This window comes from Terrapene carolina, unplaced genomic scaffold (genome assembly GCF_002925995.2).
Source record: "Terrapene carolina triunguis isolate 2854851 unplaced genomic scaffold, T_m_triunguis-2.0 Scaffold837, whole genome shotgun sequence".
NCBI lineage: Eukaryota > Metazoa > Chordata > Testudines > Emydidae > Terrapene > Terrapene triunguis.
Genome location: NW_020665188.1, coordinates 4,924,377 through 4,947,001, shown reverse-complemented (window position 1 = coordinate 4,947,001; position 22,625 = coordinate 4,924,377). Strand labels below are relative to the sequence as shown.

Below are 22,625 nucleotides of genomic sequence, written 5' to 3'. Positions count from 1 at the left end.
CAGAGCTGCCGCAGCCATGGAGAGGTGCCTCTCACCTGGCCCTGAGCTGTGGTGGGAAGAGAGGGCTGGGGGAGTCCTCTCTCCCCGCTGCAGCCCCAGGGCAGTCTGAACCCCAAACTCCTCATCCCCGGCCCCTTCCCAGAACCTGCATCCCTAACCGGAGCCATCACCCCCTGCACCCAACCCTCTGCCCCAGCTCTGAGCTCCCCTCCCGAACCCCTCATCCCCAGCTGCACCCCAGAGCCTGCACCCCCTGCCAGAGCCCTCACACCCCAACCCTCTGCCCTAGCCCTGAGCCCCTTCCTGCACCCCAACCCCCTCATCCCTGGCCCCACCCGAGAGCCCTCACCCCCAGCCAGAACCCTCACCCCACCGTACCCCAACCCTCTGTCCCAGCCCTGAGCCACCTCCCACATTCCGAACCCCTCAACCCCACCACACATCACCTCCATATTGGTGCACATAACAAAATTAATTCTTCACATGGATCTAAAAAATTAGAGAGAACACTGGTCCAGAGGAGAGCAACAAAAATGATAAAAGGTTTAGATAACCCAGACTATGAGAAAAGGTTAAAAAAAACTGGGCATGTTTAGTCTTGAGAAGAAGAGGCTGAGAGGGGGACCTGATAAGTCTTTATAACAGCTCTGTGAAGAGCTGTTATAAAGGGGACTGTGATCAATTCCCCATGTCCACTGAAAGGAGGACAAGAAGTAATGAGTGTGTCAGATTTAGGCCTGGTCTACACTAGTCTGTTGTTTCGGAATTAGCCGAGTTAATTCGGAAAAAAAAATGATTCCGTCCACACGACCAAACCGGTTTTTTCGATTTAAAGGGCTCTTTAATCCGATTTCTGTACTCCACCTCAGCAAGTGGAGTAGCGCTTAAATAGAGATCGCAATCCCGGGTTAAAGGTATTGTGGACGCAATTCGACGTTATTGGCCTCCGGGAGCTATGCCAGAATGCTCCCTTGTGACCGCTCTGGACAACACTCTCAACTCCGATGCACTAGCCAGGTGGGCAGGAAAAGCCCTGGGAACTTTTGAATTTCATTTCCTGTTTGGTCACCATCAGCACAGGTGACTGTCAGCACAGTCCACCATCATAGGCAACCATGCAGAGTCCACCATCACAAGAGATCACGCAGTCCCGGATTCGCAAACGAGCTCCAGCCTGGTCCGAATGGGAGGTACTGGATCTCATTGCATATTGGGGAGACGAGTCTGTTATGGCAGAACTACGTTCCAAAAAAAAAAGGAATGCAAATACGTATGCTAAAGTCTCCAGGGCCATGACGGAAAGAGGCTACTCCAGGGACACAGAGCAGTGTCATACAAAAATCAAGGAGCTCAGGCAAGCTTACCAAAAAGCCAGGGAGGCGAACGGGCACTCTGGGTCACAGCCCCATACATTCCACTTCTACCGTGAGCTGCATGCAATTATGGGGGGTGACGCCACCACTACCCCATCACTGTCCGTGGACACCTGCAAGGGCGGAGTTGCACGGAGCGAGGAGGAAGAGTCATTGGAGGACGAAGAGGAGGCGGACAGTGCACAGGCGGCAAATGGGGAATGTGTTTTCCCCCCTAGCCAGGAACTATTCTTAACACTGGAGTCAATAGCCTCCCCCCACTCCCGGACCATGACCCTGGAGAAGGTACTTCTGGTGAGTGAGAGCCTGATCAGAGCCATGTGGTGGGGGGCGGGGGGGAAACCCAGCCGCGCTGGGCTGTTCGCGTTTAGTTTAAAGGGCTCATCCCTGCTCAGAGCCTCAGCGGAGCCATGCAGTGGGTACGGGGGGGAGGGGGGCGTTGTGTGAAGCGATCATCCCAGAGAGCCTGCAGGCCCTCCTTTTATATGGCAAACCCACCAGGCATTGCTTGCTATGGGAAAGGGGGCCCAGCAGTTTGAAAGCATTGAAATAAATGTAGAAGAAGCAGAACCCCGCGTGCCCCCAGGCTGCCTGCAAGCTGAATTCTGTTTCCCGGCCATGTGTGATGGCTTACTCACACCAAAGTGTCCCCTTTGTTCTCTGAAATGTATCTTTTAAAATACTACCTTCCCTTTTTCCCCGCAGGTGCAAATGTTTCAACGCGGCCCTATCTACTCCATCCCAGAGGCTGGTCCAGATTAAAAGGCGGAAAAAATGAACTCGGGACAACATGTTCGCCGAGCTCATGCAGTCCTCTCGCACTGATAGGGCCCAGCTGAATGCATGGAGGCAAACAATTGCGGAGTCCCATAAAGCATTACAGGAACACAAAGAGAGGAGGAACGCGCGCAATGAGAGCAGGCAGGACGCTATGGTCAAGCTCATGGGGGAGCAAACTGACATGCTCCGCTGTATGGTGGATCTAATGCAGGAAAGGCAGCAAGACCACAGACTGCCGCTGCAGCCCCTGTATAACCTCCCTACCTCCTCCCCAAGTTCCATAGCCTCCTCACCCAGACGCCCAAGAACACGAGGGGGGAGGCTACGGGGACCCACACACTCAACCCCAGAGGATCACCCAAGCAGCAGAAAGCTGGCATATGCGAACTTTTGATTTGGTTTCTGGACTTGTCCTTCCCTCCTCCTCCACCCCCCTAACCCAATACCGCCCTTCCCCTCCTCCCCGGTCTACCTTCTGATTTCTATCAATGTGTTGTGCAACAAATAATAAAGAACAGTTTTTAAACAATTTTGACTTTATTTCCTTTCATATATATAGGGGGCGGGTAACTTCAAGAGAAATAAACACAACTGTCACACCGTACCCTGGCCAGTCATGAAACTGGCTTTCAAAGCTTCTCTGATGCGCAGCGCGCCCTGCTGCGCTCTTCTAATCGCCCTGTTGTCTGGCTGTGCGAAATTGGCTGCCAGGCAAGTTGCCTCAACCTCCCACCCCACCATAAACGTCTTCTCCTTACTCTCACAGATATTGTGGAGTACACAACAAGCAGCAATTACAATTGGAATATTGGTTGTGCTGAGATCTAACCGAGTCAGTAAACTGCACCAGCGCGCTTTCAAACTTCCAAAAGCACATTCTACCACCATTCTGCACTTGCTCAGCCTATAGTTGAACTGCTCCTTACTACTGTCCAGGGTGCCTGTGTATGGCTTCATGAGTCATGGCATTAAGGGGTAGGCTGGGTCCCCAAGGATAACTATAGGCATTTCAACATCCCCAACACTAATTTTCTGGTCTGGGAAGTAAGTTGTTCAAACAGACCAGAGTTCCTGAAGATGCGAGCGTCATTCACCTTTCCTGGCCATCCCACGTTGATGTCAGTGAAATGTCCCTTGTGATCCACCAGTGCTTGCAGAACCATGGAAAAGTACCCCTTGCGGTTTATGTACTGGCCGCCCCGTTGTGCCGAGGCCAAGATAGGGATATGCGTTCCGTCTATCGCCCCGCCGCAGTTAGGGAACCCCAGTGCATTAAAGCCATCCACAATGGTCTGCACATTTCCCAAAGTCACTACCCTTGATAGCAGCTGGTCAATGATTGTGTTGGCTACTTGCAGCACAGCAGCCCCTACAGTAGATTTGCCCACTCCAAACTGATTCCCGACTGACCGGTAGCTGTTGGGCGTTGCAAGCTTCCACAGTGCTATGGCCACTCGCTTCTCAACTGTGAGGGCTGCTCTCATTTTGGTTCTTTGCGCTTCAGGGCAGGGGACAGCAAGTCACAAAGGTCCATGAAAGTGGCCCTACGCATACGAAAGTTTCGCAGCCACTGGGAATCATCCCAGACCTGCAACATTATGCGGTCCCACCAGTCTGTGCTTGTTTCCCGGGCCCAGAATCGGCGTTCCACGGCACGAACCTGGCCCAATGCCACCATGATCTCCCAATCGCCACATGCCGTGCTTCTAGGAACGTCTGTGTCCATGTCCTTATCAGTATAGTAATTGCACTGTTGTCGCTTCCTCGCCCGGTTTTGCAGGTACTGCCCATACTGCTGGATAATGTGCGAGGTATTTACAATGGTCAAAACTGCAGCGGAGATCTGAGTGGGTTCTATGCTTGCCGCGCTATGGCGCCTGCACGGGTAATCCTGGAAAAAGTGCGCGAAACTTAGGAGAGCTGTTCAGTTCAAGATGGCTGATAAAAGGCGGTAAATGGTTGTCTTCTGTAGCTTTCACAGAGTCGGGAAGCTCGCTAGAGCTGCAAGAGTGGGAGAGCAGAGTTTGCGGTGGAAGCTGTGCGACTCAGTTCACGATGGCCGAAAAATGGTGGGGAATTGTTGCCGTCTGTAGCTTCCACGGGAGCCCAGGACCGACAACATGGAAAAAGCAGCGGAAGCTGTGCGGCTCAGTTCACGATGGCCGAAAAACGGTGGGGAATTGTTGCTTTCTGTAGCTTCCACGCGAGCCCAGGACAGACAACATGGAAAAATTAGCTAGCGATGCAAGAGCGGGAGAGCAGAGTTTGCAGCGGAAGCTGTGCTGCTCGGTTCACAGTAGCCAAAAAAAGGAGGGAAATGGTTAGATAAAAGAGTAGATAGAAAGACGAGAGGACATGCGAGGTGGATTCATAGTACCAGGAGACAGGCGGTGCACCGTACTACACCGTCTGCTGGCAGTATGGTGTCTGCTGTAGCTTTCACGGAGGGAGGAGTGAGTGACAGCACACACCCAGAAACACTCGCGAGAATGTTTTTGCCCCATCATGCACTGGGAGCTTAACCCACAATTCCAATGGGCGGCGGGGACTGCGGGAACTGTGGGATAGCTTCCCACAGTGCACCGCTCCGACATTCGATGCTAGCCTTGGTACTGTGGACGCACTCCGCCGAATTCACACGCTTTAGTGGGAACACACAACACCGAATGTATAAAATCGCTTCCGAAAATTCGAATAGAATAAGTTTGAATTAATTTCGTACTGTAGACGTACCCTTAGGTTGGAGTTAGAAAGTTTTTCCTCTTCTCTAAGAGTAGTTAAGCACTGGAAAAGGCTTCCAAGAGAGGTTATGGAATCTCCATCATTGTCCAACCTGTTCTTAAAACCCTTTAAACACCTGTCAGGTATAGTCTAGGTTTACTTGTGTGATGGGTTGCCCCTGGGGGGCTGCCTGGAACTGGGGTACCACTGAGCCCTCTGACCCACCAGCCTGGGCTCCCTCTCTCACTTAGCTGCTGTGACAAGCTGCAAAGCCCTCCAGCCTGCACTTTCACCAGCATTCACACAGGTAGGGACACACCCAGCTTCAGTTACATGCAGGCTCTCGAACCACCAGCTTCACAGCCTAGTACCCCAGAACAGTACCGTCCTGCCCTGGTCAAATCTGGCCAGTATATGGGTTTAATGCCCAGTCCGTCTCTCCCTCAGTGTGAAGAGCACCATGCACACTTGTGGTAACCAAGCTGAGATTTTCCCCAGACACCTTAGTCAAATGCACTCTGTTTTGGATTAAAACATAAAACAAGTTTATTAACTACAAAAGATAGATTTTAAGTGATAGCAAACAGATCAAAGCAGATTACCTACTAAATAAACAAAAACGCAAGCTGAGTTTAACATACTAGATAGGTAGGATATGAATTGGCATATTCTCACCCGAAGTGATAAACAGGCTGGCAGATTCTTAAGGCACAAGCTGCCTTTGCTTAGCGGCTTCGGTTTCCCAGGTTTTTATACACAGGCTAGAAATCCCTTAACCTGGGACCATCACTTCCGCCAGTTCAGTCCAAGTATTACGTCCAATTTTGGGCCCCCAGTTACAGAAAGGATGTGGACAAATTAGAGAGACTCCAGCGGAGGGCAGCGAAAATGATTACGGGGCTGGGGCACGTGACTTATGATGAGAGGCTGAGGGAACTGGAGTTATTTAGTCTGCAGAAGAGAAGAGTGGGGGTGGATTTGATAACAGCCTTCAACTACCTGAAGGGGGATTCCAAAGAGGATGGAGCTAGGCTGTTCTCAGTGGTGGCAGATGACAGAACAAGAAGCAATGGTCTTAAGTTTCAGTGGGGGAGGTCTAGGTTGGATATTAGGAAAAACTATTTCACTATGAAGGTGGTGAAGCACTGGAATGGGTTACCTAGGGAAGTGGTGAAATCTTCATCTTTAGAGGTTTTTAAGGCCCAGCTTGACAAAGCCCTGGTTGGTATGATTTAGTTGGTGTTGGTCCTGCTTTGAGCAGGGGGTTGGACTAGATGACCTCCTGAGGTCTCTTCCAACCCAAATCTTCTATGATTCTATGATATAGGGCTGAGGCAGACACCATGCATGGAAAATGTCAGCACAAACCATTAAGGTTTGTCAAAATTGGTGGTGCTACCAGCCTATTAGTGAAGTTCAGTTAAAACACAGAAAAGTCTTGGCTGAATGTCTTGTAGTTCTGTTAGGCTGTAAAATAGTCTGCTTACTTCTGGAAGTCCTGGTGTTTGGAACATTTAAAGATACACTGAAAAATTCACTAGTATGTTTATTGTAAAGAACAGTATTGGCGAGGGAAAGGATTACATGACCCAGGTGGTCTTTTTCATCTCTAATGTGTCTAAGAAGTCAAGGCAATCTTTAACTAGAGTATATCTGTTAGAAACCCATCCAATCTTGGTTTAAGGGCTCAAATGATGGAGAACTTACTACTTCTGATGATTAATTACCCTCACTGTTTCAAAATTGGCACCTTACTTTCATTGGTTGCATCAGCTGTCCTAAGCTAAAAACTATGTACAATGGCTGATCATGTCCATTGAAGAAAGATCACTGATTGGTATGAAAAACAATCTGTTCTTATTAGTGTAACTGTTCCTTGCTTTTCATGCGACACATGAGCAGAGCATGTACCACTAAGGAAGAGAGGAATTTGGTGGAGCAAAATGGGCACCATGTAGATGGGAGAAAGCTCTCCCTGTCCAAGGCTATGTGGAAGAAGTGATAGGGAAAAAGTGTGGGGAGGGACAACAATTAGAGAAGGAAAAAAGAATATAACCACGTTGCAGCATTGAAAGATAGAGCCCTGCAAATTCCGTGGACCATTTTTGTGGATCGGATGCATCCGTGCAGGGCTTTCTTGAGAGGTTTGCTGCAGCTTCTTATCATCTTGTCTCTTCACACCAGCTCATCACCTGTGTGTATTTGCGTAATTGGAAATAAAGGGTTTATCAGTATTGTTTCTTTGTCCTCTGCCAGGTCCTGGCTGATGGCTCCATTCTGAACTGCTTGGCTTCTCTGCGAAAGGATAATACTGGCTATGATTTGAAGCAGCTTTTCATTGGATCAGAGGGGACTTTGGGGGTCATTACTGCTGTCTCTATCCTCTGTCCACGGAAACCCAAGTCTGTGAATCTGGTCTTCTTAGGTAGGCTCTGTCCCTCTCTCATTCTCCAGCAGTGGTGTTGGTAACCAGAAACAATATACAATGGTGTTCATACAGTATCAGAGGACCAAGAGACTGATTTGGGGTATATTATTGGAGATGAAGCTGCCCTGTGATCCTGGGGGCTGGTTTTTAATAACTTGACTGCTGAAACCAGTGACAGAAGAAGCGGGAAAGAATGAGAATTAAGAGAGAAGGCACAAGTCAGTAAACTGCTGTAAACCACCAACTTGATTTTATTTCTAATAACAAAATGTTTGAGAGAGTTTGGTGGTATGTATTAAAATACTTGTGGTCACTGGGATTTAGCAAAACTCTCTTATCTGTGGTATTCCTGTCACCATGCCATTTGAGCTTTAGCTTAGCTCTGGCAGGCAAAATGTCATTCACAGGTAGAAAAATGGTAGGTAGAAGTGGAGAAGGGAAGGGACCCAGTGCTTAGCTGTACTGGTTATATTTTGCCTCACCACCCTTCTGGCCCAGACAGATAAGTGGGGAATAGGGACACGGTGCCCTAAACATCTTGATAGGATCCAAGGTGTCCTGTTTTCTAAAAATCATTGGCATGAAAAAGACCAGTCAGGTAAGAGTTGCACCTGCATGGTCTACGCTAAACATTTATCATCACAAACATTTCTAACAGCGTTCTATGTAGCACACATCATTAATTATTATTTACTGGACCCTGGACAAACTATTTTGAGCCAGGTCGTATTTTTTAGTATGTTAGCAGTTTTAATTTTCTCTGTGCTATTTGTTGTCTGTGGAAAGGTTGTCAGAGTTTCTCTCAGGTTCTTGGAACTTTCACTACCTGCAAAGGCATGCTGGGAGAGATCCTGTCTGCATACGAATTCATGGATGACAAGTGCATGAAATTGGTTGAGAACCACCTCAAACTGTCCAAACCAGTGACAGGTACTAGAATTAATGTACTGTGCATAGACAGGTGATCTGGAGTATAAGGCTGTGCTATGAACCCAGGTATCTAGATGATTTATTGTGCTGTGGAAAAAGACCTAATATCTTCTGGAGATTTCTTTTGGGAGGAGGTAGGGAATGCTGGGATAAATACTTAGCTGATCTAAAGAAAGGTCTCTCCAAAGGTGAGAAGGGAGTTCAGTATCCAGGTTCATTGAAGCCTGGACTTCCCCACACTGTTCCACCACTGCACTCCAATCCTACCATGGAGCAGCTAGTCTCCTGCCTAGGGCAAGAGAAGTGTTCAGCCTACATGTTCAGTTATTAAGGGGGTCTCTCCAGAGATAGCAAAAAGACAGCTTTTCATAGGGACTATGTCTGGTCCCTTGGAATAGGAAGGAGACAGCAACCTAATAAATAGACTGAATAAATTCCAATAACATTGTAACATAACACTGCTCTACAGCCAAAATGCTTCTGAAATAAATGTAGTCAAACTTTACTAATTCTGGGTCACTGAGAACGAAAATGATGCTTAAAATTGTTGATTGGCTCTAGTTTTCAAGATATGCTATTGGGTCAGTATATACGACCCTTGACTTGGGAATGGCGGAGGATAAGTGAGTTATAAAGGGAAGGGATCTCAATTTAAACCAGAAATGACTAAAATACATCTTTGACTGGATCTACGAATAAATCTATGACTGGGTTTGGACAGTACTTGCTTTTTAGGCAAAACAATGAATGATGCAATCTGAAGCTGGTATTGCGTCATACATGATATGAATTGCATCATGTTATTCCTAGAAGTCATGGATGATGCAATCATAACGAAGCTTACATCACTCTGCTGAACAAATTGCCCTATATCAGCTCTAGAAATCATACAGTATCGTGCTCTCTTATTTGTCAGTGTTTGATTTTGCAAAGGGACACATTTCTGTTTAGCCAAAGTGAGCAGAGATGCCTCGTACTTGTGTGAACAGTGCAGATAACTTCTGCTATGTTTGTGGTGAAGTGACTTTTGCATCACAAAAGCGCAGTATAACCACTCTGGTTAAGAAAGCCTATCACCTTTATTTTGGCTGCAAAATTGGAGATCAGGACAAGAGGTGGGCCCCACACATATGCTGCAACACTTGTGCAACAAATCTTTGCCAGTGGTTGAACAGGAAAAGGAAATCTATGCCTTTTGCAGTGCCAATGATTTGGAGAGAGCCAACAGATCATACCAGCAATTGTTACTTCTGCATGGTGCCTCCAGTTGGGAAAGGTGTGTCAAAGAAGAAAAAGTGGACTGTGCATTATCCAAACATTCCATCAGCTATACGCCCAGTACCCCACGGAGAAGGACTGCCGGTTCCTGATGCACCAGAATCATTCTCACTTGAGTCAGATGAGGAAGAGGATGAAACTTCTGGTCCTGAACCATCAATGTCACAGGACACACATTTTCTCCCATCCTCCTCCTCTGAACCACACCTCATAACACAAGGTGAACTGAATGACCTTGTCAGGGATTTGGAACTACCCAAGAGTAAGGCAGAGCTGTTGGGCTCCAGACTACAGCAGTGGAATCTCCTGGCAGGTGATGTTAGGGTTTCCATGTTCCGTGACCGTCAAAAGGATCTTGTCCCATTCTTCTTCATGGAAGGTGATCTTGTAGCCTGCAACAACATCGATGGTGTGATGGCAGCCGTCAACATCGTTCACGATACAGATGAGTGGAGACTGTTCATTGATTCATCGAAGACGAGTCTTAAAGCTGTTTTACTGCATAATGGCAATGTTTTGCCATCAATTCCAGTTCGTCATGCAGTCCATATGAAGGAAACCTATGACAACATGAAACAGCTTTTGAGGTGCATAAACTATGACCAACATCAGTGGCAGCTTTGTGGCGATTTGAAGGTTGTTGCTCTCTTGCTTGGTCTGCAGACTGGATACACAAAGTACTGCTGTTTTCTCTGTGAATGGGATAGTCGTGCAAGAGATTCCCACTACATCAAGAAAGATTGGCCACTCCGACAGTCATTGGAGCCTGGGAGGAAAAGTGTTCAGCATCCACCACTTGTTGAATCAAGGAAGATTTTGTTACCACCCTTACACATCAAGCTGGGTCTGATGAAGAACTTTGTCAAGGCCATTGACAAAACACAAGCAGCTTTCAAGTACCTCTGTGGAAAATTTCCAAGGTTAAGTGAAGCTAAGATAAAGAAAGGTGTCTTTGTTGGTCCTCAGATTCGTGAACTTCTTCGAGATGATGCATTTGACCATGCACTGCGTGGCAAGGAAAAGACGGCATGGAAAGCCTTCCAGTTAGTGGCAATAAATTTTCTCGGAAACAACAAGGCAGACAACTACTGGTTGTTGGTGGAAAACCTCCTCAAGGCATACAAAAGCCTTGGTTGCAACATGTCACTAAAGATACATTTTTTGCACTCTCATCTAGATTTTTTTCCACCGAACTGCGGAGCAGTGAGCGACGAGCACGGCGCGCGATTTCACCAGGACATTGCAACAATGGAGAAACACTATCAGGGCAAATGGAGCCCATCAATGCTTGCAGACTATTGCTGGACAGTGACAAGAGATGCTCCATTTAATGAATACAAGAGACAAGCCAAGAAGCACCGAGTAGACACTGAATAGGACTAAACTATGTACATAATAGTTTTTTGCCTTTTGTTTCATAATAAATTTTATTTATATAACCCTTTTGCTGATTTTTAAAGTGTTACATAAACAGGACAGGTGAAATATTATCATGGAAAGCAACCATAAACACATGAAAAGACCTAGGTTTACAATTTATGATTAAAACTCTACTATCTACACAATATACATAGACATAAAATGTAAAAACTTAAATATCTTAGAAACAGTAGCCAATCAGTTGTTTTAATTGTCATATTTGAATTCAGCACATCAAAATACATAATAAATAGCACATTTTATCTCTGAAGCAGACGACTTCTCAAAAATTGTAGACCAGTGTAATTTATCACTGAGCAAATTTCCCTGTCTCCCCAGCTTAGTCACCCTGAGACATTCAAACAAACATCACATGAAACATATTTTTTTTCTATTATTTGGGGGGGGATTTTATTTTAAGTTATTGGCCCCATCTCAACAGCAGCTGCTACAATAAAGAGTGATTAAAACAAGGGCAGTGCATAGAGCATCTGATGTAGCATCAAGGCTATAGAGTAGCAGAGAGGGATTCCTCAGTGGGAATCTATGTGAAATGCAGCAGGAAAGGGCAATTTCCAGAATTTTGGACTTTATTTACATTGGTTAACTTGAAGAAAGCAGAAGATAAGCTGCATGCCTTGTAGCAGAGTTTATTTCCATACAGATGGAAAGTATCACTCTGAAACACTCACTCTCAACCACAAAGCAGATACTTTGACAAGATCAAAAATATTTGCAGAATTTCCAACTCTCGAGGACATCACATCCATTATGCTCTGTCTAGAGCTTGCTGCACTCTAGCCAATGCAGAGTGCAGAGCAGCTGTTCATGAGGGAGTCTTCCCACATATCCCAGCTCTGGAGGCATTCCCAGCTATTTCAGTCCTGCCTTGGCCAGCAGAATTCCTATAGGGAATGGTGAAAGGATGCTGAAGGTTGGGAAGATAAGTTATCTCAGCCCTCTACCTTATACAAAAGGAGTCACTGTAGAGAATGTTGCTTTATTTTTAACCCAGTGACTTCTCAAGATGACCTTTTAATCGTCTGAATTAAATCCTTATTTTCTACTACTAGCTGTTCTCTTGTTCTGTCCCCTCTCGTTTCCAGGAAGCCCCTTTTATATTTTAATTGAAACATCAGGCTCCAATTCTGCCCATGATGAAGAAAAGCTGACCAACTTCTTGGAACATGTCATGGCCTCTGGTTTGGTGACCGATGGGACTGTGGCCACAGAGGATAAGAAAATAAAGGTGATTCCCCCTCCAACACAAACACTCACGGAATAATTCTCTATTTGGGTTTGTACTTTACATTGATGAATGGTTAAACAGTTTGTTCTGTGGCTTAGGAGTTCCCAAGTCACCTGACATCAGGAGGAAAAGTTGTAGTTTGTTTATATGGTGAAACATGTGCCAATATTTTTTTTGGCTATTTTCAAATGTTCTACCAACATTTTCCTTATGGCCCTCTCTTATGGTGTTAATGAGGCGGTGCTGAATTTTCTTTCTCTAGACATGCAATTTTGCTTGAGCACAAAGTAGTAGAGAAATTCCTCATTTTCTTAGCCAGCAAAACATAAGAACATAACATAAGAACGGCCGTACCAGGTCAGACCCAAGGTCCATCTAGCCTGGTATCCTGTCTACCGACAGTGGCCAATGCCAGGTGCCCCAGAGGGAGTGAACCTAACAGGCAATGATCAAGTGATCTCTCTCCTGCCATCCTTCTCCACCCTCTGACAAACAGAGGCTAGGGACACCATTCCTTACCCATCCTGGCTAATAGCCATTAATGGACTTAACCACCATGAATTTATCCAGTTCTCTTTTAAACGCTGTTATAGTCCTAGCCTTCACAACCTCCTCAGGTAAGGAGTTCCACAAGTTGACTGTGCGCTGCGTGAAGAAGAACTTCCTTTTATTTCTTTTAAACCTGCTGCCTATTAATTTCATTTGGTGACCCCTAGTTCTTGTATTATGGGAATAAGTAAATAACTTTTCCTTATCCACTTTCTCCACATCACTCATGATTTAAAACAAAACAATAGAGAGAGGCTGACAGGTGATGGAGCTAGAATAACCCTATTCCTCTGTAGAAGTGGGAAGATTTGCAGTGCTGGACTACACCCTGACCCTCACTTCCTTGGAATATATTACAGTGGTGTGTATAGTGGAAGATCTTGTGTTGGACTGGGCCACCTGTCTCTCAGTCTCAGCAGCATGTTGCACTCATGTATGGGAAGCAAATTTTGGGTACTAGCATGGAGCTGAGATGATTATTATTTACATTACAGGAACCCCTAGGGTCCTGTATTAGGGCCCTATTGTGCCAAGCACTGTATCAGCACATAACAGAGATGCCGCCATCCCAAGGAGTTTACAATTTAAATACAAGACAAGAGACAACAGATAGATACAGCAAAAACAGGAGAGTACAAGGAAACAATGAGACACTCCTGGTCAGTGTGATAAGCAGTGGTCATTGCACACCAGTTGCCTGACCACTGTGATTTTTTGTTGCCTTGTTGGCAGTGGAGAGTTTTAAAGAGGACAGTGAGGTGGCTTTGTGGATGTTTATGGGGAGATGCTTCCATAGTCTTCCCCTTCCCTTGCAGCCAATGCACTGGCAGGAGATCTGAGTATTGACTCTAGACAGAAAATTAGCCATTCTAAAATATCCAGGAAAGTGAAATTATATGTTTTCTCCTTTCTCTGAGACAGGAACTAAACACACTCAAAGTTGGATGAGAGCCCCGTATTTAGAGCCAGAGGCTGCTGTGGGTCAAGGCTGAGATGGTTTGTATGGGGCTGAGATAGCAGGGTGCTGGTAAGGCAGGACTGAGGTGCGTGGGAACCAAAGACTGCAGTAGCAGGGTACAGAGCAAGTCAGTTATTTTAACCAGTACTGCTTTATCTGAAATTGCTGAATTTAGAGACCTCATACATAGTTCCACCATATGATGGTGCCAATTCGCCAAACAAATATAAATGGATGTTTCCGAGAGCTGTAAGATAATACATATGCAGAGGGAGGACATAAGGCCATCACAGTAGCTCATATAGTTGGATAACAGTTCCCTGCCCCCTCCCCCCGTCCTCAAACTCCATGAAGAGTGAAATCTGATGTATTTGGTTCATTTTAATTTTCTCTCTCCACTTTATCCTGTTTGATCCAATGAACCACAGATGTTGTGGTCTCTGAGGGAGCGGATCACGGAGGCCCTAACTCATGATGGCTGTGTTTACAAATATGACCTCTCACTCCCTGTGGAGAGACTGTATGACCTTGTGATTGATACCAGGGCTCGACTGGGCAAGACTGCCAAGAATGTGGTTGGCTATGGCCATCTAGGTGAGTTGGGGAACATTACAGATTTCCTTTTGTAGCTTAGCTTCTAAGAAACGGAAACTAGATGGTATTGGCTGACAGAGCTATAGCTCTAGTCGGAGCTGTGAGGATTTGTTGGAATCCACTAATTTCAGACATGATCCCTATGCTAATGGAAAAATTGATTTAATAACATTAACAATCTGTAGCACAGTATAAGAAGTTATTCAAAGAGATGTTGCCTTGTAGCTCTTTATCCAGAGCTTTGGGTAGATTTAATTGGGCAATAAGTTTGATCTGCACAGTCAAATAATAAATGTAAATGTTTGGTAGGAACCACTGTCCTCGTTAGAGGGAGTAGCAATATTTGTAAACCAATTATGGCCAAGCCATTAACCACCAGAAAAAAGTGATTAAAATAATGCAATTGAGAAAAAAAGGCTTTGGAATTTGCAAATTGATATTTTGAAATTTATGTAGTGAAACTTGACTTCAGCGACTCCGGAGACAGACAAATGGATTGCTTAACAGAGCTGAGCTGTCATTAGAAGTGGAGCAGTGTTAAGCACTCTCTGTTTGAAGCTATTTCAGAGCAGTGTCTTTAAACAGGAGGTTGCTTAATAAAGGTTGTCTTTTGTACACATTTGACTATATTGATGATTTAGTTGGTGTTGGTCCTGCTTTGAGCAGGGGATTAGACTAGATGACCTCCTGAGGTCTCTTCCAACCCTAATATTCTATGATTCTATGATATAACAAATAGGATTATTATTTTTAATTCTACTTATTAATGTCAAGAGTCATGTCCCTTTTGGGAGAGTTCTTTTCTTCCAAAGTGAACATGAATCACTAAAAACTTTAGATTTATCTTGACTTCCAAATAGTCAATAGATATTTAGATGTTAATCAAAGATCATTATTCAGAGGCAGTCCAAAATAAAACATAACTCTATTAATGAGGTACATTTAAATGGTTGCAAAAATATAATTGGAAGAGATTGAATAATGTGGTATGGGTAAATTAAAATGTCACAGTCCTAATGAAGTAACTTTAGATAAATCTTTGCCACAAGAAATATTATGGCTGAAGTTCTAAAAGCACAAAATCAGGAAATAGAAAGTTATTTTACTCTACATTGTGAGGGCTTTCTGGTGGACTGTACTTCTTAGAGATGGCACAAGAGCTAGGAAACTTTCTGAGTTATTCAAGCACATAACTGTCTGAAGAGAGGAACCACTGTTTGTAGAATCCTAATGGACAGATGCTCTCAGGACATAACATAGACTATGCTGTTTTGTTACAAGCAGAGCCAATGATAAATTTCCATAGCAGGGTCATTCCGTTTCTCTATCAGAACCATCTCAGACCCAGCTCTGTTATGCTTTCTTCCAGGAGATGGAAATCTGCACTTGAACATCACAGCTGAGTCCTACAGCCATTCCCTGCTGAATGCCATTGAGCCATTTGTGTACGAGTGGACTGCACAGTATAATGGCAGTATCAGTGCAGAGCATGGACTGGGCTTCAAGAAGAAGCATTACATTCAATACAGTAAGCCACAGGAGGCAGTCCTTCTGATGCAGCAGGTCAAAGCCATGTTGGACCCCAAAGGGATTCTGAACCCTTACAAGACACTGCCAGCTAGTTCCTGATTGCTTCGTGCTGCTGAGAAACAGGTGTATATCCTATTGTATCGACTGTATCTCTATCTCATAACTGCACTTTAGACACTGACAGACCGAACAACAATTTTCAAAGCTGCTTTGCTCACTTTATGATTGTAATGAAATGGTAAAGGACTGCAATTCCTCCTCCCAGTATTGTCCATCATTGCACGAGCTCTGACTGTCCAGAAAGCAGAGATCAGTAGCAGCCAAAACCACACAGGCTTCCTCATGGCTCTGAAAGTTCAGACTGAGTATACATATATAAGGGGCCTACCTGCCAGTCCCTCCCATGTTGCAGTGCTTAGAACTATCTCCCATCCCAGTCCAGCTGGTGGAACCCTTGAAAAGCCTTAACTCTCTAATGCTCTGTTGATGGCTTTTCCTCTCTACTTTAGATTGCTTCTGTTATTTCATTTATAGTCCATGCTTGTGGATGTTAGAGCTACATGCAGCAAGAAGAAAGTGTAAGCAGCGTCTAGATTTGGTAGACCATCTGCGCTTTCTATCGCTTTCTGCCAGTGGGGCAGTTTAAAATCTCTGTTCTTCTTACTCTATATAGCAAGACAATTTATAGCCTATTTTCAAACACAGGCCTACAACTTTGCACATGCAAATTATTACACCTGCAGCTTAGTCCTCTTCGATCTAGGTATGTGATTTGTGGGTGCAGTCAGCTGTGGAAATGGAAGATTAAATTCTGGTGGATCTCGGGGGTGTAAATGGCAGGATTATGGCAGTGATGTTCCTGATCCTGGATTATAGGTATTTGCCCCTCACTTGCTCATAGTTGTATGTATGTGGGGTAATCTTGGCACAGTTGGTAAATTCATGGCAGTAGTAATAATTTGCTAAGCTCCACTAGGTGTCCAACAGGCAGCTCTTAGTGGGCATCATGACCCATATCTTTGTCCCTATAGCTCCCAGCTGAGATCAGCCATGTTTAGAGCTTCTTTATAGCATTTGCCTCACTAGCACCAAGCCAGAGTTAACAATTTGTGCTGACACTTGGATACTACTGTTATAGGCACGCTAGAAATACTGTAGTTGGTACCCAGAGTAGGGTTTCCAGTAATGTCAACCCCTCAGTAATCTTTCCTTTCACACAGATAGTACAAACCTGAGATCAGAGGTATAAACAGCATCCCATCAACAAGACCCTGAGCCAAAGACAGCTTTGGGCTAACCAGGCGGAAGGCCTGGAGATGCCATGAAAGCGCTGCCTTTACCAGGACAGAATTTTGCCCCTTCCATTCGCAGTGCCCTTGCTTGGTTTAAAAGAGAATGTAATCATCCTGTGCACAGATCTTGTAAAGTCATAGAAGTAGACTGCAGTCTTATATTAGATTTTGGCTAAACTGGTGATTATGTATCAAACTAGACTGTTTTGATGGGAAAGATGGTATTGTGGCACCACGGAATAGAAGAGGCCAGTTTATAAAGACAGCACTTGGTTATGCTTGCATTTTGGTAATCCACAAGGAAGAGAAAGGAGAAAATGTACATGTTAACTAGGGTACATACATTAATTTTCAAAATTTTCTTTGTGGATTGGGGCTATTAGCAGCTTGACAGACATCTCTGCTCCCTTCCCCTGTGTTGCACAGCAGAGAGAGAAATGTAGGTGCATTGATTGTACAGAAATAGGAGTTAAGAAGCTGGGCAGCAGGAAAGGTGACTACACATCGGTAGCATGATTCCATACCTCTTAGTCACTGGCAGCTCCTCAGCACCAAAAATATGCAAGTAAAACCCCATTTGAAATGGGGGGCTTGGCCTGCTGAAGGGCCGTGGAATTGGGGAACAGATTGTATGCATGACCTAAGCCCATAGGATCCCAGTGTAACAACCATGAACTCCTCCCCCTCTGGCCACAATACACCAATAGGCAGAGCGCAACCAATGGCAGTGTTACGTGGGAAGTAGTCATGCTGGCCAGAGGCCTAAGAGAAGTGCAGAAGGGCATGTGTATACCAGGCCAGGTTTGTGGGATTTCACTGTTCTAACTGAAAACAAGTCTGAGATTAACCTTTTCTGGCTCAGGACAAACATTTACATTTAATGAGAATCATATATGCAATGGAAAATGTTATCTGGCAGGGACTTGGGGTTTGACTACTTAAAACTTGATCAGAATTAAAAAAAAAAATTGCACTATTTTAATTCATAAAATCTTGTATAATGTTTTGCCAGTATTATACCCTAGTCTAAATGGAGACCTCAATCTTTCTTAGGAAAACAGCTGGAGAACCTTGGTGTTATTTCCAGTGATCTTCTAATGAACATATGGTTTTTTATGACTGTATAAGAAACTTGATAAAACATAAGAGTTATTAAAAACAAATCAGTCTTTATTTTCATTATGATTGCACCAGTCAGGTTTCATTTCTTGTATCCTTAGTGTAAGCAGGAGCTCCTCTTATGCTCTGACCAAAACCTATACAACCTGGTCTGATGCAGCCCCTTTGCACTGCTTAGAGGCACAGAGGCTGTAACTCAAACAGAACTGGTCCTGCAGGAATTCCTCTGGCTGAGTGAGTTTCCCTGCCCCAGGGGATATATAGTGGGCATGGCCAGAGTACTGCTGTGTTCTGACTATGTCCAACTGCTTCAATGGCTCTTTGGGGGCAGAAGAGTGCAGTTTAGAGGAGCCAAGAGCTGGGACGCACAAAGGTAGCATACAGCCTCCTTTGTCCCCCTTTGTATGGGTCCTGCATCAAGCACAACTTGGCCACTCCCACAATCTGAGCAACTGTATTTAGTCCAAACATATACCTCTTCCTGGGAATTGGCTTTATTAGTAACATGAATCTACGTTTTCTTCCCAAGTTTGACTGCTCCTAGGGTTTCCATGCACACACTTCTCTGTTCTAGACCCCAGTTCTCACTTCTAAAAAGAGCAAATTCCACCTCCCTCGTAACCAGGGTGGAATTAGCAAGCCACACCTGCCAGTGAGATTCCGTCCCCTTATCCATTCTCTCAGGGCAGGGAAGCAGTCAGGCTGTCCATAGCTTGGAAACCAAACTTGGTGAAACAAATCCTGTGCATGAGTTCTTCATGAGGGCTAAGGTGTTGATCCATTTTGCACAGCAAGGTCTTTGACTTAAAAGTGAATGAGAAATGGTTGGACCAGTCTTGGAAAATGAGCAGTTACTCCGAGTCACATACCTCAGAAATGGCTTGGCTGGATAACTTCCAACTTAGATAGAATTCCACAGGAGCTTCAGACAGGGCAGGAGAGACATCAGGTGGAAAGTATTTATCAGGATAGCTAGTGTGTCTCAATTCAGGCTTAGAATGGAAATACTTTCAGATTTTGCCATAAAGTCACTATTATTACTCCATAATAACCAATGTATCCTAAAAAGATCTAAAAATTGAAAACAATTCCGGTACTTATTGAATGGGAAGAGATTGGCACTAAACAATTGTAAGACCATGGTAAGTATAAAATGCTACATTTCCATTTAATTAAGGTTCATATTTTACACTGGAGAAGAGGAATCAAAGAAATAGATAATTCTAGGGAATGCGAGTTATGCATTCACGTTGTCTGTAGACTGTTTCACTGCTTCCCCTAGTCGAGTTGCAGAGGGGCTATGTAAGGGGATTGTAAAACCACACACGTTGGCACAGGGCTTCTGGGGTAAGGTTAGCACTGAAACTGCTTTTAAATCCTTTTGTGAAACTAACTAGCTTTTCAGCTGGGAGTCCCTTTAAGAATGGATCCCTACCAAATGAAGATGTGGGTATTACTGTCTAGGACCCCCATTATCATACGGTTAGAGCACGTCAGTGTTTCGATGTATTCATCACCTCAATACCCCTGTGGGATACTGTTACTCCCATTGTACAGTTGGGGAGTTGAGGCCTAGAGACATGGAGAGCTAGATCCACCTAACTGCCGCTTTAGATGCTGAAGTTCAATGTTCAGGCCCTATTGCTCGCCTCAAAACTCCTGCTCAGCTGCTTCCTCACCCTGTGGACTCCTAAAGTCCCTACATTTCTGCTTGTAAAGTCCCCAGCTGCCTAAAAATCTGCCAGGGAGCATGTGCACAGCTATTAACACATTCAGGCACCTATCTCATGCATTCAGGCACCTGTCACATTGCTTATTGTAGCCACACTACAAATCAAAGCTGTTTGAATGACAGCCTTCTGTTGCTTGGGCCATCCCCTGGAGTTGAGTGACAGAGTGCCCAGAGGGGCCCTCCTCCCGCGTTCTTGGGCATCTGGGTGAGGAGGATATGGAACTTGGCGAGGAGGGCAGGCGGTTACACACTGGATGCAGTGGGGTCTGTACTCTAGTTGCCTTTCTTGCAGCTCCACCAGATGCCTCATCATGTCCTCCTGCGTGTTCCGATCATACTCACTGTATGCTTTCCTGGCCTCTGCCACCAAATGCCTCCATGCATTCAGCTGAGCCCTATCAGTGCAGGAGGACTGCATGAGCTCTGAAAACATGTCATCGTGAGTGCGTTTTTTTCCGCCTTCTAATCTGCAATAATCTCAGGGATGGAATTGATGCAGAGAGCATAGAAGCATTTGCAGCTGCAGGAGGAAGAAAGGGAAAGTAGATTTTAAGATACATTTCTGAAAACAAAAGAGAGACTCTTTCACAGTGAATCAAGCAATTCACAGCAGACAGCACATGTGTTTTAGGTATAATGTCACATTTTGCCTTTTATATTGAGCGCCTGCCGATATGGTGACACATCACACATGGCTGGGCAACAGAATTCGGTTTGCAGGCAGTCATGGTAAGCCAAAGGGTATGTGGGGTTGGCTTCTTCCGTGCTCATAACATGTGGGAATGGTTTCAAACTGCAACGCCCTCCTTTCCCATAGCAACAAATGCCGGTTGGGTTTGCCGTTTAAGAGGAGGGGCTGCGGTTGCCGTTAAAAAGGAGGGGTGCGGTTTTGGGGTGGATGTGCAGCACACCCATTTCCCCCCCTCCCCCCCGCATGGCTATTCTCCGTGATGATCCCTTTTAGCCAAGCGTAAACAGCCCAGCATGACCGGGGTCTAATGTGTCGGGATCACCAAACAGAGAGGATTACTGTTCCCTTACAAAAATTCCCCTATTTCAACCAGGTGACCATGAATGATATCACTCTCCCGAGCTGACACAGAAAGATAAAGACCAAAATGTTGCATGAATGCAACCAAAACCCAGGACCATTCGCTGCCATGCTTTGTGCTGCAGTGATTCCAGACCACTTGCTACTGGATTGGCGTGGTAAAGTGTCCTACCGTGGAGGACGAAATAAGGCAGCCCTCCCCAGAAACCTTCTGTAAAGGCTTTCAGAGTACCTCCAGGAGAGCTTCATGGAGATGTCTCTGGAGGATTCCTGCTCCATCCCCAGACATGTTAACAGACTTTTCCAGTAGCTTTACTGGCCGCGAAGACATTCCAATTGTTTGGGCAAATCAAACATTAAACACAATTGCTTTTAACCCCTGTAGTGTTGTTACAAATATGCACTCACCAGAGGTGCCTTCTCCGCCTTCAGGGTCCGGGAACAATATGCCCTGTGAGGGTATTGGCTCCAGGGTGAGGAAAAGGTCCTGACTGCCGGGAAGAATGGATTCTCCACTTGCCTGCTGCGCATTCTCCTCCTCCTCCTCCTCCTCTTCCTCATCCACAAAATCCTCATCCATGTTGCATGAGGCTGCCACCTTGCAGGTGTCCACGGAGAGTGTTGGGGTGCTGGTAGGGTCCTCCCCTCAAATCGCATGCAGCTGATCATAGAAGCGGCATGTCTGGGGCTCTGACCCGGAGCGATCGTTTGCCTCCTTTGTCTTTTGGTAGGCTTGCCTGAGCTCCTTAATTTTCATGCGGCACTGCTGTGTGTCCCTGGTGTAGCCTCTGTCCACCATGCCCTGTGTGATTTTGGCATATATATCAGCATTTCTTCTGCTGGATCAGAGTTCTGCCTGGACAGATTCTTCTCCCCATACAGCAATCAGATCCAGTGTCTCCCGTTCGCTCCATGTGGGAGCTCGTTTGCGATTCTGGGACTGCATGGTCACCTGTTCTGCTAGGATCGCCACGCTGACCAAACAGGAAATGAAATTCAAAAGTTCCTGATGCTTTTCCTGTGTACCTGGCTAGTGCATCGGAGTTGAAAGTGCTATCCAGAGTGGTCACATTGGGAGCTAACCCAGGAGTGCTCCAGAGGCCAATACCATCAGATTGCACAGCGCTGCGTCTACAGTACCCCAAATTTGACCCAGGAAGGTCGATTTTAGCGCTACTCCCCTTGTCGGGGGAGGAGTACAGCAGTCAATTTTAAGAGCCCTTTAGGTTGGCAGAACGGGGTTGGTTGTGTAGACGCAGTCATTATAAAATCGACCTAACGCGGCTAAATTCAACCTAACCTCGTAGTGTAGACCAGGCCTTAGGTTCCCATCCCCTTTTTTTCTAATGCATAGTTAATTATTTGTAATCTAGATGGAGAGGAGAAGGAGTGAGAATAGAGCCAAAAAAGCCCTAGTGAGATGCAGCCACCACACCAAAGTGCAGCATGGAGACACTGAAAGGAACAGAAAGAGAGGCAGAACCTACGAGTGAGCAGGTGGAGGAAGAAATAGGGGTGCTTCCAACTGGTGGGGACCTCCAGCTCATAACCTGATTGGTCTCACACTCTTTAGAGATGTCACTGCTATAGATTTCTTATGATCTTCCCTTAACACTATGGCA

General features: G+C 45.4%; 1 protein-coding gene across 3 annotated transcripts in view; it reads left to right on the top strand.

The window, feature by feature from the left end:
• Positions 1–18,280, top strand: part of D2HGDH (D-2-hydroxyglutarate dehydrogenase) — a 29,357-nt gene extending 11,077 nt beyond the window's left edge. For 2 of the 3 annotated variants that reach the window (XM_024214362.2, XM_024214364.2), the window contains 5 exons: positions 7,131–7,299; positions 8,089–8,232; positions 12,036–12,178; positions 14,114–14,279; positions 15,649–18,280. In XM_024214362.2, coding sequence (XP_024070130.1) covers positions 7,131–7,299; positions 8,089–8,232; positions 12,036–12,178; positions 14,114–14,279; positions 15,649–15,908 — 882 coding nt within the window. In that variant the 3' untranslated portion in view covers positions 15,909–18,280. The remainder of the gene's footprint in view (positions 1–7,130; positions 7,300–8,088; positions 8,233–12,035; positions 12,179–14,113; positions 14,280–15,648) is intronic. The other variant, XM_024214363.2, reaches the window with a different exon arrangement.
• Positions 18,281–22,625: the final 4,345 nt, after the last annotated feature.